The sequence below is a fragment of the Lithobates pipiens genome, unplaced genomic scaffold, assembly GCF_037356315.1.
Source record: "Lithobates pipiens isolate NorthernLeopardFrog02 unplaced genomic scaffold, aLitPip1_a1.2 Scaffold_28, whole genome shotgun sequence".
Taxonomy (NCBI): domain Eukaryota; kingdom Metazoa; phylum Chordata; class Amphibia; order Anura; family Ranidae; genus Lithobates; species Lithobates pipiens.
Genome location: NW_027507789.1, coordinates 208,239,879 through 208,254,784, shown reverse-complemented (window position 1 = coordinate 208,254,784; position 14,906 = coordinate 208,239,879). Strand labels below are relative to the sequence as shown.

General features: G+C 44.1%; 1 protein-coding gene across 5 annotated transcripts in view; it reads right to left on the bottom strand.

Moving 5' to 3' along the window:
* ZNF512B (zinc finger protein 512B) overlaps positions 1-14,906 on the bottom strand; it is a 73,024-nt gene that overhangs the window by 14,698 nt on the left and 43,420 nt on the right. For all 5 annotated transcript variants that reach the window (XM_077460390.1, XM_077460392.1, XM_077460393.1 and 2 more), the window contains 5 exons: positions 13,289-13,387; positions 11,285-11,452; positions 9,002-9,205; positions 6,178-6,279; positions 2,555-2,617 (listed from right to left, as the gene is read on the bottom strand). In XM_077460390.1, coding sequence (XP_077316516.1) covers positions 2,555-2,617; positions 6,178-6,279; positions 9,002-9,205; positions 11,285-11,452; positions 13,289-13,387 — 636 coding nt within the window. The remainder of the gene's footprint in view (positions 1-2,554; positions 2,618-6,177; positions 6,280-9,001; positions 9,206-11,284; positions 11,453-13,288; positions 13,388-14,906) is intronic.

Sequence of the window (14,906 nt, the reverse complement as noted above, 5' to 3'; positions counted from 1 at the left end):
GCCAATACTCTGCAATACCCTGTCAATACTCCACAATACTCTGCCAATACATACCCTGCCAATACCCTGCCAATACTCTTCAATACTCTGCCAATACTCTGCCAATACTCTGCCAATACTCTGCCAATACTCTGCCAATACTCTGCCAATACTCTGCAATACCCTGCCAATACTCTGCCAATACTCTTCAATACCCTGCCAATACTCTGCAATACCCTGCCAATACTCTACAATACCCCATCAATACTCTGCAATACCCCATCAATACTCTGCAATACTGTGCCAATACTCTGCAATACCCTGCCAATACTCTGCCAATACACACCCTGCAATACCCTATCAATACTCTTCAATATCCTGCCAATACTCTTCAATACCCTGCCAATACTCTGCAATACCCCATCAATACTCTGCAATACTGTGCCAATACTCTGCAATACTGTGCCAATACTCTGCAATACCCTGCCAATACTCTGCCAATACACACCCTGCAATACCCTATCAATACTCTTCAATATCCTGCCAATACTCTTCAATATCCTGCCAATACTCTTCAATATCCTGCCAATACTCTGCAATACATACCCTGCCAATACTCTGCAACACCCTGCCAATACTCTGCAATACCCTATCAATACTCTGCAATACTCTGCCAATACTCTGCAATACCCTGCCAATACTCTGCAATACCCTGCCAATACTCTGCCAATAAATACCCTGCCAATACTCTGCAATACCCTATCAATACTCTGCAATACTGTGCCAATACTCTGCAATACTCTTCCAATACTCTGCAATACCCTGCCAATACTCTGCAATACTCTGCCAATACCCTGCAATACTCTGCCAATACTCTGCCAATACTCTGCAATACATACCCTGCCAATACTCTGCAATACATACCCTGCCAATACTCTGCAATACTCTGCCAATACCCTGCAATACATACCCTGCCAATACTCTGCAATACCCTGCCAATATTCTTCAATACTCTGCCAATACTCTGCAATACCCCACCGCTACTCTGCAATACATACCCTGCCAATACTCTGCAATACATACCCTGCCAATACTCTGCAATACCTACCCTGCCAATATTCTGCAATACCCTGCCAATGCTTACCCTGCCAATACTTACTCTGCCAATACCCAGACATACCCATCCATGCTCAGCCAATATTACAGTGGGGGAGATGTATATTGCAGTGGGTACTATATGGTGGTGGCATTTTCACAGGTTTTTGCAAATTCAATAATTATTTGCTGATTCGAAAAATGATCCGATCCATGACTCTGATCCGAGGAATGATCCGATCCGTGAGTTTTTTGATCCGTTGCACCCCTACCAGTTTTCCTCCGTGTCCCCCTCCGTTCTGCTGTCCCCTCCGTTCTGCTAATGTCCCCTCTGTTCTGCTACTGTCCCCCTCCAGTTTTCCTCTCTGCCCCCCTCCAGTTTTCCTCTGTGTCCCCCTCCATTCTGCTACTTCCCCCCTCCGTGAAAACACCTGCTTCTCTGATGAGGGCACTGTTATGGGGACACTCTGATGGGGGGGCTGTCTGAAGGGAACCCCTGCTCTCTGATGGGGGCACTGACAAAGCTCCATTTGATGGGAACTGATCAGGCTGCATTGATGGGAACAGATGAGTGAGTGGCCTGGGGCCTGAGCCCCACTTTGCAGAAACAATACAGGCAGCCTGAGAAGAGGAGCTCCGGGCCGGCACACTCAGCATGCCCGACCTCCCTCCCCTGCGCAGACCAACACATGTGTGGACATCTTGCGGCAGAAGGGGCCCCACATATCGTAGCTTGCATAGAGACATAGTGCAGAAGGGGCCCCCAGTCATTGCAATCCCCTGCGAGGGAACCGTTTTCACACATTTGTGGTGGTTTTTTATTAGTATAGCATACAGCTTAAATTATTTTGTTACATCTGTTCTAGATTTATTTAAGGCATGTGAATTTTGGAGGTGTCCTTGTAAACTGGTACTATAAATGTTGCAGTTTATTTGTTAAAGGAGTATGATTATATATATGAATTTGGTGATGTCACCCATTAGGAGTGGGCTTGGCATTGAACGCCTATCTTCTCTATTGTTTATTAGTCTCATTGGCCCCCCTGTGCATTTATGGGATCCTTTGCCATATGTCACAAAATGGCTGACCACACATCGCAGCGCAGATGATAATAAATCTCGGAAAGTTGATAATCTTAAACGCCAAGTACAACGTTATTCCTGTTTGTGGGATATTTTCTAATGGGCTGTGTAACAGAATTTGGAACAGGGTGTATTTGTGGTAGAAATTCCCTGCGAGGGAAAGATCATCACCCATTGTGTTGATTGTTTTGTTTGACACGTTATTTTGTTTTTGTAAACTTGCACTTTACAATAAATGTTGTACTGTATTTTCTTTGAAGTATATATGCATATGAGCGTACTTTTTTTTTTTTTTTGGTGGGGGAATGGATCTTGGGTGGGAGTTCCCACACTTTTTTTCCCAGGACTTGACCCCTGATGAGGACAATGGTAAATCACTGTAATGGATGCGGTATACCTTGTTGCAGTTGGCAAGATGAGCCTTTAGCCCGGACACACTGGAATATATTGCTTCACAACACTGGTGACAAAAGTCAAGAGAAAACTAATGTTAAACACTGAGACTTTACACTTCTAATGTTCATGTTTTAGAAGAATATGGTTAATAGTGAAAACAAAACATCTACATAGATAAAAAATTGGCATTTTCTTTTTATATATATCTGTGGGCAAGCTCTGACATCCTAATACAACGGATTAATATAGTAAAATAGTTTCCTACAACCCCCGAGTGGTAACCACGTACCAAAATACTGATGCTCCATACACACGATCAGAAATTCTGCCAGCAAAAGTCCGACGTGAGCTTTTGGTCAGAAATTCTGACCGTGTGTACGCTCCATCGGACTTTTGCTGGCAGAATTCCAGCCAGCAAAAGATTGAGAGCAGGTCCTCTGTTTTTCGGTCGGAAAAAGTTCCTATCCGAAAATGCGTTTGCCTGTATGCAATTCGGACACGCAAAAAATCACGCATGCTCAGAAACAATTTGACGTATGCTCGGAAGCATTAAACTTACCGTATTGATCGGTGTATAACACACGCCGGCGTATAACACGCACCCCAAGTTTAGGGGGGAATTTAAAAGAAAAAAACTTTTAGGAGGGAAGTTTAAGGAAAAAAAACTTACATTTAAATGCCCATCAATGCAGCCTTATCAGTGTCATTTGCAGCCTTCCATTACAGCCTTGTCAGTAACTTGCAGCCTTGTCAGTCACTTGCAGCCTTGTCAGTCACTTGCAGCCTTTTCAGTCACTTGCAGCCTTCCATTGCAGCCTTGTCAGTCACTTGCAGCATTGTCAGTCATTTGCAGCATTCCATTGCAGCCTTGTCAGTCACTTGCAGCTTTGCATTTAGCCTTGTCAGTCATTTTCAGTCATGTCTGTGGCTTTTCCATTTAAAAATGGTGCCGCCGAGATACAGAGCGTCCTGTGTATCTCGGTGGCGCTGGGTAGTTCTCGGCTGCTCTCGGTGGCTTACGGCTATTTCCGGCCGCACTCAGCCGTTCTCGACTATTTTTGGCTGCACTCGGCCGAGAACGGCCGAGTGCAGCCAAGAACGGCCGAAAATAGTGGAAAACGGCCGAGTGCGGCCAAAAATAACCCGAAGCCGCAGAGAGCGGCAGAAAGGGTTACAAATAGTGGGGGATCGGCGTATAACACGTACCCCCGATTTCCCCCTGACTTTAGGGGGAAAAAGTGAGTGTTATACGCCAATAAATACAGTAATTTTCTCCGCTCATCATAGTGTTGTACGTCACCTCGTTCTTGATGGCCGAAAGTTCAGAGAACTTTTGTGTGATCGTGTGCATGCAAGGCAAGCTTTAACGGAATTCCCGCGGAATAGAAAAAATCCAATTTTTTTCTGATCGTGTGTACGGGGCATTACAATCATCCTGGTACCCTTAACTGACCAGCGCCAACAGCTTATTCAGAAAACTGTCCCAGCTTTTTCCAGCTCCAGCTTCAGAGGAATTCTGCTCGGCCCATTCTTTCCTTTTGCTTAATTTCATGCACGACAGCCCCCTGCCGTAGGAATGACTGAGCTTGCATGCTGCTAGATAAATGCAAGCAAAACAATTGGGGGCTCGTCCGGGATCTGCGCTATAATTCAACTGAAGCAGACCTGTTTTTCTGTGGTGTGTTGTGTAGCTTGTACTGTATTCCTAATATTGTAACTGTTTTGAAATGTACAGCATTTTTGTTCAGTAAAAGCACATTTGTACACTGCAGAGATCTAAGCTTCCTTGCTTATACCACAAAGTAACCTTGCTAGATAGACGCAAGCAAAACACTGCATGTGCAGTAAGTCTGTGCAGTATCTGGATGGGCTGCACAGTGAAGAACTCCAGAGAGGGGCTGAGGGTATTTAATGTAAACGTATTACTTTTTTTTTTTTTTTAAGATATTAAAATCGACGTTGTGTGAACTAGATGTCTTTGCAAAGCCAGATAACCCCTTGAAAAAGGTAGGCGTGACATCATCACTGGTGCTGTACATAGCCTGAGCAGGAAGGAGAACTGTGGGAGGGGCCCAGCAACTGCAGCCCGCTTCTCCTCCTCTCCCTCCTGCTGGCATTCTTCTGCCACAGGAGAAAAATACAGGGGATCGGTTCCTGTAAAAGCTGTCCCTCCGGTCCAAGTTCCAATTCCTTCTGCTGCATGGGATAGTCAGCTGCTGCGGGGGATCTTCATGATGGAAAGTGGGGGAAGGAGCCTGTAAATTTGTAACTGTGTTCATTCAGAAAAAGAAGGGGCCAGTAAATTTGTAATTTACTGGCCCCTTCTTTTTCTGAATGAACACAGTGAGTGATCGATACCGATCACTCACTGTAATAATTCATAACTGAAGCACAGTAAACTGTGTTTGCTATGCTTCCGTTTTGTGAACGAACAGGGAGACAGTGCAGTGCTCTTCCTGATCATTCATTTTCTACAGAGATGGAGATTCAGGAATGTGTCCTCAATCTCCTTTTTCGCTTTCAATAGATTTTGGGACTTTTTGTAATGGGCAAAAAAAAAGAAACAGCTAGAACGTGGCTGCTGAGAATCTAAAAACCTCCCTCAATATCCCTTTTCTGTTTTAAAAGTGGGACATCAGAGGTCTGTTTAAACCCCTGATATTTTACCAAAGCCCCCAAGAGAGTTGCAAAAAAAAAAAAAAACATTTTTTTTAAATATTGAAAAATGAATTTTTAAAAAAATAATAAAAAACACAAAGAAAAAAAAATACTGACATTAAGGTTGCACCAATACCGTTTTTTCTAATCAGCAAGTACGAGTAACGATCCTTTTGGTCAAGTACTCGCCGAAACTGCGTACTGATACTTTGTGGTGCTATTTGCGTCCATTCAGAATAAATGAATTACATGCAATTGGAACAGGAATGCAGTTCAATATCTGTCCGAATTGCATGCGATTTCCCCACCGCTCCTGTGTGAACCGAGGCTTGTCATAGTGATTTCAGCTTGGGTGTACACAGGCACAGTGCGAGGAAACCGCATGCGATTCGGACAGGAATCCTAATTGGAAAACGTTCCTCACTTCAGTCCAGGTGACAACATATTTAAGCTAGCCATAAATGCAAATATTTCCCACAATCAATCGACGGGTTGAATGAGAGAAATCTAAAAGGTTCCTCCATCCATGCTAAGCAGCGTGGATGGAGAAATTTCTCCTGCATGTTGTTGTATTCAGACAGCTGCAGCACCAGTAGTTGTCTTTATACCTGAACAGCGACTGCATCTGACTGGCTGAAGTCACTGTTCAGTTGCCAATGTTCCACCTGACTCCTTTGATTTTTCACACTTTGAGGCTTCTCAAGCCTGGTACTGATAGGGCCACCTACCACTCGAAGTTTGGCTGATTTTCTAAATTAGAGTCGTATATGGGCAGCTTTATTAGGAAATTCACCTCGTGAGGACCCAGACAGTAAAAAGAAGAAAGAGAGGTTCTAATTCTCCCCTCCCCCCTCACTATCCAAAACAAAACAATTATTTTGGCTTGAGTTAATCTTTAAATATTGCATACTCCTGCTGTACACCATATGTTAAGGACATTAAGAATACTTATACACAGTGACTCACGCTATTAGGGCAGCAGATGAAGCCGTTTTCTTTAACACTGGTCTTCCAAGTGTCCAGAAGTTTGGGGTTAAAGGTCGGCAGGCCAGGACGGAGGTAGTTCAGCTGTCATAGAAGAGACACAGGTTAGCCGTCATACCTCTTCCATACAGAAAGGGGTCTTTTACAGGCATCTATAGATATAACATAACGTTTTCATGTCTGAATTTTTGTAGGAGGTTAAAGAGCCGTCCACCCAGCACAAATGTAAATCAGATTGGCAATTTCAGCAATATATGTGTGGCTACATCGTCTTTATAAAATGCCCAGAATATGCTGATAGGAGCAGACAGCAGAGTGACAGAGAGATAACCTCGTCAGTCTGCTGCTTCTCCTTCACTGTCTAGTCACAGGCTGGGGAAAGGACAAGACCTAGCTGTACTGCAGTAGAGGATACCAGCTCAGCTGTGTGACAAAGCTGTGTACATTTCAGGATGGAATGGAGATAAAACAGCTCCCCTATATGTATTTCATCTGTGTGTTTGACTGTTTGCCTGCAGTTGCGTTACTAAACCCACAACAGTAAAATCAGTTTGTATACGAAGTAAAGCATGCTTGTTATACTCAGTGTGGAAACTAAGGGGTTAATCATCTGTAGTGTGTAAAAAGGCTGTTTGATCCTGTCTTACCTGTTCCTCCCCTTCTTCCACTGTCCCCATATATCTCCTAATTGTACAGAGCATTAGGGGACAAGTTGCACATGCTCAGTTTGGTGTGTATTGCTAGGGAGTTTTTTTTTCCTTGGTAGAGTGCATGTGATCAGCACAGGGCAGAGACTGTCCAGACAGAGGTGCAGCCTCAGTGGACAGTCATAGGAAAATGAAAACTCCTCCTACAAGCTTTAACTAGACACTGATAGAAGTCACAAAACTGCTATATACTGCTAAGGAGAAAAGGTATTTAGTATGTTTCATATAAAGTCCCACCTTTTCCCTTGCCCTTTCCCCTTTATGACATTTCCAATATACAGGGATGGAGCTATATGACCTAAATTGTCTTTATCTCATATAAAGTCCAAAATAATTTTTTTGTTTTCCGATTTAGCCGTTAATATTTACTAAAACTATTGCATTTCCATGTTCGGTGTACTGTAGGAGACCAGATATAGCGAATAAAGGTTCTGGGTTTAGCAACACTTTAAGCTTACACAACAGAACATTTACCATGGGTGGAGCTCCAGTATGGAAAGCTTCTCACAAGTTCCCGAAAGACACAAGGATCCGATAGGTGACACAGCCTTCTACTATCAATCCCATAACTGAAAATTGCTGTAGCCAGGTGCTGGGCTACAGCAATATGGAAAAGAAGACTCAGGCTTTTATTCTTCTCTTCTTCTACTGAGATGCTGATGTTGTGCTGCACCATTCTACTCCAGCCAGCAGGGGGAGAGCTGAAGCCAAGAAAGCCCAAAGACTTCTATGCAGAGCGCTAAGAATCCTGGGAGTTGAAGTTTGAGATGGCAGCCATATAATGGGTCCAATTGATTCCTTAAACTATAGCAAGCACTGTGCAGCAGGAGTGGAGAGATGATTTTTTTTTCTTTTTAAAGTGCCCAGGAAAGTTCTTCCTCTTGGTGCAACGGGAGTTAGAGAGAAAGCACCTCTGTCTGGATATTTGCCTGCCAGTGGGAGACCACGCCAGCGGTGATTCGAGACTGAGGAAACCTGAGCCCCGCCCACATCACAGCACCGGGATCGCTGGCTCAGGGAGACTGGAGCGTGCACTCACCCTCTGCTTCCCACTGCTGATCACTGGAGGCATTCGAGTAGTACAGACTGAAGGGGCCCATCTTTTACAGCGAGAGGTCACCGCAACATCTCGGGGACTAGTGAGAAAGCTATTCACACATTGCTGATACTGCTAGCAGGGACTGAGCCACTGAGAGCAGGACATCAACTATACCCAATCCACTCTGCACCCATACTGCACTCTATACCGTACTTGATCCAAACCTTTACTGCATCTATACTAACACTATACCACACTATACTAAAAACTTTTACTGCATCTGAACATCCACATCTACCTTGTACCTGTGCCAAGACTACACCATACCTATAATGCATGCAGTTAGACTGGTACTGTCATTAAATGCACCAATGCTCTTAAAGAACCCCAATGTTAGCCGGCAGAAGAACATCTCAAAGTACTGCCCCTCCCATAATATTTATTCTGCAAAACTCCTTTGTTCCTCTGCCCCTTCCTCTACCATCCTCCTTTTCTTTTGGACAGTGCAAACCCAGTCGGTCTAGGACTAGCATCGCCACCATAAACGCACTCTTGTAGTATAGTCCCAGCACTCGGTAGATGAAACTTTACTACTGCACTTGAGGTGGTCTTGCAAGGGTTTATGCTAATCTGGACACCAAATGCCATCCTATGCCTAGTTTATACAGTTAATCACTTGTATGATAAATTGTGTTGTTACCATTGTTAATCCATTTTATGCTTGCCTACTTACCAACAATATTGGGTGACAATATATTAGGTTTTCCTTTTACTACCTGGTTTGGTGCTTTCTTTGATAAAGCACTACTTTTGGGTACTAATTATTACTTTCAGTGATTTTCTATGATATTTTATGCTTGTACACCCAACCTGGTGTGTTAGAGGGGCTGAGGTTCTTGAAAAGGTTGAGGCAAAGAATAGAGGACCCATCCTATCCAGCGGCTTCTACGGGGGTAGCGCTTCATATGTTTTTTGCACGGAGCGAGCCATTAACCATGCCCACATCACTAATACATTGGTGTGCAGATCGCATTGGGCAAAGGGACCAGCTCCAACTCACCCTCTTACTGTCAGGTACAAGGTCCTCCTTCATCCTCCTACGACTTCCTTCCTTTGTCAGCTCATCCTCTGCGATCTCTTGTAGATGGAAGACTGCGACCTGAGCTGACCGCCTCCTTACTCGCCCACTTGGGGTCCGTTCAAAGTCCTCAATCTCCACTTCCTGCTTTGATGGCAGCTCTGGTTCTTCTGGACTAATCAAGTCCTAGGGTGAAATCAGAAAAGTAATGGTAATCTCCAATCTAAATGTAAAATGCAGCCTTTAAATGCATACAGGAGCACAGTTTGTAAGCTTTTATCCATAGCTGTAGTGCGCAATCCACCTCTTTGCCTTCTCTGGTGATATGGAAACCTCTTTTGCTTATCTATTAGTAACATAAGAGAGGAATTTACAAACACACCCATTGCAGGTTCTTTGATGTTTCTCACATACAGAACGCTGGATGTATCAAGCTGTCGGTGCTGATATACTCCTTATAGTCACCAATCAAATTCAAACCTGCCTTGGAAGTATGAATCTGATTGGCGATAAGTTAAGAACAGAGAGAGAGAGGAAGTTACCCAGCTGGAGTGTCAGGACTCGCCAAGCCCAGCCCATGTGTGAGGAGCTTTATGAAATCTGGCGTCTGGCAACTAAAAACTCAAACTGAGTGCGATTCTTGAATTTAAAACTGTTCAAGTGCACCATGGCTAACAGCAGTCACACTTTTTTTTAAACCCTTCATGCCTAAGGGTAAATCAAATCTTCATGCCTAAGCACAATTTTGCAATGTGTAAGTATATCACCACAACTACCTTGTGCATCCAGGTGGATTATATCTTGTTTTTTTTCTCAGGACAAATTGGACTTTCATTTGGAGGTAATTGGTAATGGAGATCTCCCGATTTTATCAAAGCAAAGCCCAAAATATAAAAAACATTTATTTTTTTTAATTTAGCTGTAAATTTCTTGCTACTACCATAACCTTCCACAAACAAACAACCCAAAATAAAATGTGGATGTTAGTTATTGTTTGTAGCCCAGAAACGAGTGCATATATATATTTTTTTTAATCCTACATAAAACACACTGATACTAATACTAAATAAAAAAAAATCCTGTCCCTGACCTTTGACCCAAACTCTAACCCTGGCACTGACCTAGATCAAACCTTGATCTAGGTATTTTTTATTATTATTATTTTTTTCTCTCTCTGCAAGGAAGAAGAGATAAGATGTATCCTTCTCCTCCATTTACAGAGAGAGAAAACATAAGGGCGGGCTTCACAGTAACCGATCACTGTGGTAACCAATTAGAGTTCAAGGAGGAAAAACGCCACTCCAGATGAGCAATCACTGCAGTCAGGGTGAAAGCCACGGCTCGCGGCCATTGATTTATGAGAAGAAAAAAACGGCTGCACACCAAAGGAACATTCCAACGTGTTTATTACAAAATAGCAAATGACAGCCAACAAAACAGAGTACCAGAACCCAGGAGGTGATGCGTTTCACACTGACCTCAGTGCTTCTTCAAACCACTTATCCACCAATCAGGCGGTAAAGCGCCATTATTTTTAGCGTCGCTTTACAGTCGTATTTGCGGAGGTATTCGGCTGCTAGTAGAGCGCTTTTAACCCCCTCTAGCAGCCGAAAAAGGGTTAAAACCACCTGCAAAGCGCTGCTGCAGCAGCTCCTTGGCAGCGGTATAGTTACACTGCCCCACTGATTTCAATGGGCAGGAGCGGTGCATACACCACTCCAAAGATGCTGCTAGCAGGACTTTTTTTACCGTCCTGCCAGCACACTGCTCCAGTGTGAAAGCCCTCTGGACTTTCACATTGGAGACACAGCAGTGGCTCTTTCAGTGCGCTTTGCAGGTGCTATTTTTAGCGCTGTAGAGCCTGCAAAGCGCCCCAGTGTGAAAGGGGTCTTAGTGGCTATCACAGCGATCAGATGACCCGGAATCGGGTGTCCTGGGTCCCGATCGTTGAGACCCCAGTGCCATGCAGTGCACTCCCAGCACATAGAGAGATACGCAAATATGTGCCCCCCATGCTAAAACAGCCCAGTCTAGTGGGGCCACATATTTGTGTGAGGTCGATGTCAAGGGGTTAATTAAGCAGAGAGTAAACCGATAAAATTGAATAAAATCAGGTCAAGGAAAGCTGCCCATTGTCCATAGCATGCAATTATGTTTTGGCTTTTCTTTTTCTGGAAAAATAGAATATAAAATCGGATTGGCTGCTGAGTGAACAGCCCCAGCAGTATTCACAGTCTGTACTTCATATACCAAATTTGAACCTACTGTGCAGTGTTCGGTCCGCATGTGGTAGTCTCTCCCAGCTTTGGATCGGTATGCCTTGCTGCAATGAAGACAAGAGAAGTGCAGTTTCTCCCGGTCGCACTGCTCTCGCCCGCAACGCTGTGTGTGGTACTGGTAACCCATTAGACTGGAGAATGAAGCCATGCAATTCTGGGGAAAAAAAAATACAAATACATACTGGGTAATTCTAAAGGAAAACACTGTATTTTTAATGGCATTGGTTCTCCTGGCAGTTGTTAAAAACATAGTTAAGTCTGGTTGTATATTCATTTAAAATCATTCAATGTATATTGTAATATATAGTAAAAGCACCTGAATCTGTCCTTATATTAGCTATAAGTAATAGACCACACAACCGGACAGGAGGGCTCAGTACAAGAGCTGTTCACAGCTTTATTGCTAGCAGGCTAACACCATAATAATATATACAGGAGAGGAAAGCAAGAGCGATAATCTCATGGGTCTGCTGATGCTCCTTCATTGTCCACTCACAGGCTTGGGACAGGTTGGCGAACAAACTGCAGTGGAGAAAAGTGAGGTCACTATGCTGTCTGGCTGAACAAAATTGGAAGTCTTTAGCTCCTATCACCGTTCACATATGTAGTACATAAAATTACACACACTCACAGGCCCCTTTATTAGGCACACCTTGCTAGTACCAGTTTGGACCCCCTTTAACCTTCAGAACTGCCTTAATTCTTTGTGGCATAGATACAACAAGGTGTTGGAAACATTCCTCAGAGATTTTGCTCCATAGTGACATGATAGCATCACGCAGTTGCTGCAGATTGGTCGGCTGCACATCTATGATGTAAATTTCACATTCCACCACATCCCAAGGGTGCTCTATTGAATTGAAATCTGGTGAGTGTGGAGGCCATTGGAGTACAGTGACTTCATTGTCCAGTGGTGAGATGATTGGAGCTTTCTGACATGGTGTATTATCCTGCTGGAGGAGCCATCAGAAGATGGGGACACTGTAGTCATAAAGGGATGGGCAAGGTCAGCAACAATACTCAGGTAGGCCGTGGTGTTTAAACCATGCTCATTTGGTACTAAGGGGCCCAAAGTGTGCCAAGAAAATATCCCCCCCACACCATTACATCACCACCACCAGCCTGAACCGGTGATACAAGGCAGGATGGATCCATTCATGTTGTTATTCTGATCCCAACATCTGATTTTCACAGCTGAAATCAAGACTCATTAGACCAGGCAACGTTTTTCAAATCTTCTATAGTCTAATTTTGGGGATCCTGTGCGAATTTTGGCCTCAGTTTCCTGTTCTTAGCTGACAGGAGTGGCACCCGGTGTGGTTTTCTGCTTCTTTAGCCCATCTGCTTCAAGGTTTGATGTGTTGTGCGTTCAGAGATGGTATTATGCATTCCTTGGTTGTAACGAGTGGTTATTGGAGTTTCTGTTGCCTTTCTATCATCTGGAACAAGTCTGCCCATTCTCCTCTGACATCAACAAGGCATTTTCCTCCACACAACTTCTGCTCGCTGGATATTTTCTCTTTTTTCCACCATTCTATGTAAACCCAAGAGATGGTTGTGTGTGAAAATCCCAGAAGATCAGCAGTTTTTGAAATACCCATACCAGCCCGTCCGGTACCAACAATCATGCCACGTTCAAATTCACTTAAATCCCCTTTCTGCCCCATTCAGATACTCGGTTTGAACTTCAGCAAATTGTCTGCACCACGTCTAGATGCCTAAATGCATTGAGTTGCTTCCATGTGATTGGCTGATTAACAATTTGTGTTACCAAGCAATTGAACAGGTGTACCTAATAAAGTGTCCGGTGAGTGTATATTTTGCAGTTCAACTTTAAAAATAGGCTTACAGTTATTACTGCAACATTAAATAATCATTAATTTACACCCAATTAACATGACCCTACAGCTCTTTATGAAAATGACAGTCAGCCCGACAAGCTTGCTCTCCAGATTTTGCAGATTATTGGACTCTTGTCCTAAGGAATTACCTCCTTGGGGCAGCGCAGTTTTCCCATCTGCTTGAGAACTTTGCGCAGGCGTTCCCGCTCCCTGGGGTCATCCACCGGGACCTGGTCTGGGCTGGAAGACTAAATGGAAGTGGAGAAAGATCAACGTCTGAGGGAAGTACAATCACCCCATGCCCATCACGATGGGTTTACCAATCTGGCTATTGTAGGACAGTCAGATCACTCCTAAAGATGAGTGGAATGATTTTGCAGCAAAATTGATGTTGTTGAAAAATTCCTGATTCAAAATTGGCTATGCCATGCAAACCACTTGGGTGAAATTTGCTTGAAAAGAACATACATGGCTCTGCTTACTAATAAAGCTATATGATCACCATAATAGAGTACATTCACAAAGGATCACCCTGCTTCAACCCAGACAGAGCCCTATACAGAAAAGGAAAGATGTATGGTTCTCATTAAGCAATCTTTTTTTGAGCACTCTAATTATAACCAAAAAGTTTCAGGGTTTTAATATACCAAATCTCTACTGCATCTGAACCACATCTTCCGTGTACCTGTGCCAAGACTATGCCGCACCTATACTGCAAGCAGTTTAACTGGGACTGTCATTAAGTGCAGCAGTGCTCTTAAAAGGGCCCCAACATTAGCCGGTAGAACATCACGGATATATAAAACACTGAAACATGCTGGCTTTAATTACAATTCAATTTTTTATCCCCATTTTACAACCAGTGAGTGGTTCAGCCAACCAGCATCCACACATCACTAGAATAATACTTTGGGGTCAACTATTTAAAGCGGTTGTTTACCTCACTTTCACATTTTTACCTACAGGTAAGCCTATAATAAGGCTTACCTGTAGGTAAAATGAATATCTCCTAAACCTACACGGTTTAGGAGATATTCACCTTGCATGCAGCTGCTGATGTCAGCAGCACATGCGCTCTGAAGGTCCGGAGGATGCTGCTGGAAAATCAGTGTTCTGGCAGATAGTGTCCTGCCATCATATAGCGTCCGCCCCGTACTGTGCATGCGCAGTACGGGGCAGAAGAAGCGTTGGAAAATCTCCGAAGCTGAACGGCGCCTGCGCCGTTAGTGGAGGTGGTAGCCCCACCATCCAAGCGGACACAGGGTTGTGAAAATTAGATGGCCCCTCGCAGGGCAGCTTCGCTCACCACACTTCGGGCTCGGCCTCGCTGCGCTCGGCTCTTTTTTATTCCTACTCTATGTCCACTTGGATGATGGGGCTAGAACCTGGACTCACGGCGCAGGCGCCATTCATCCTCGGCTATTTTCGGAATCTGTGTTGCTGTGTACTGCGCATGCAGCATATATATGGGGAACCTTATATGATGGGACACCGGAAAGAGGACTCCCGCACGCATGCACGGGAGTGACGTCATTGCGCCTCTGGCCACACACAGCGCCGGAGCCGAGAACCCGGATGAAACGCTGAGAGAACATGTCAGCTCCCTCAGAGGTGAGTGGGAGGTGATGCCAGTGCTTCGTTCGAAGGTAAGTACTTCCTAATGAGCTAGTATGCTGTGCATGCTAGCTCATTATGCCTTTGCCTTACAGGTTTTTTTGTGGGTTAAAGGGGTAAAGGGAGAACACAAAGTGATTATTGCTAATGGCT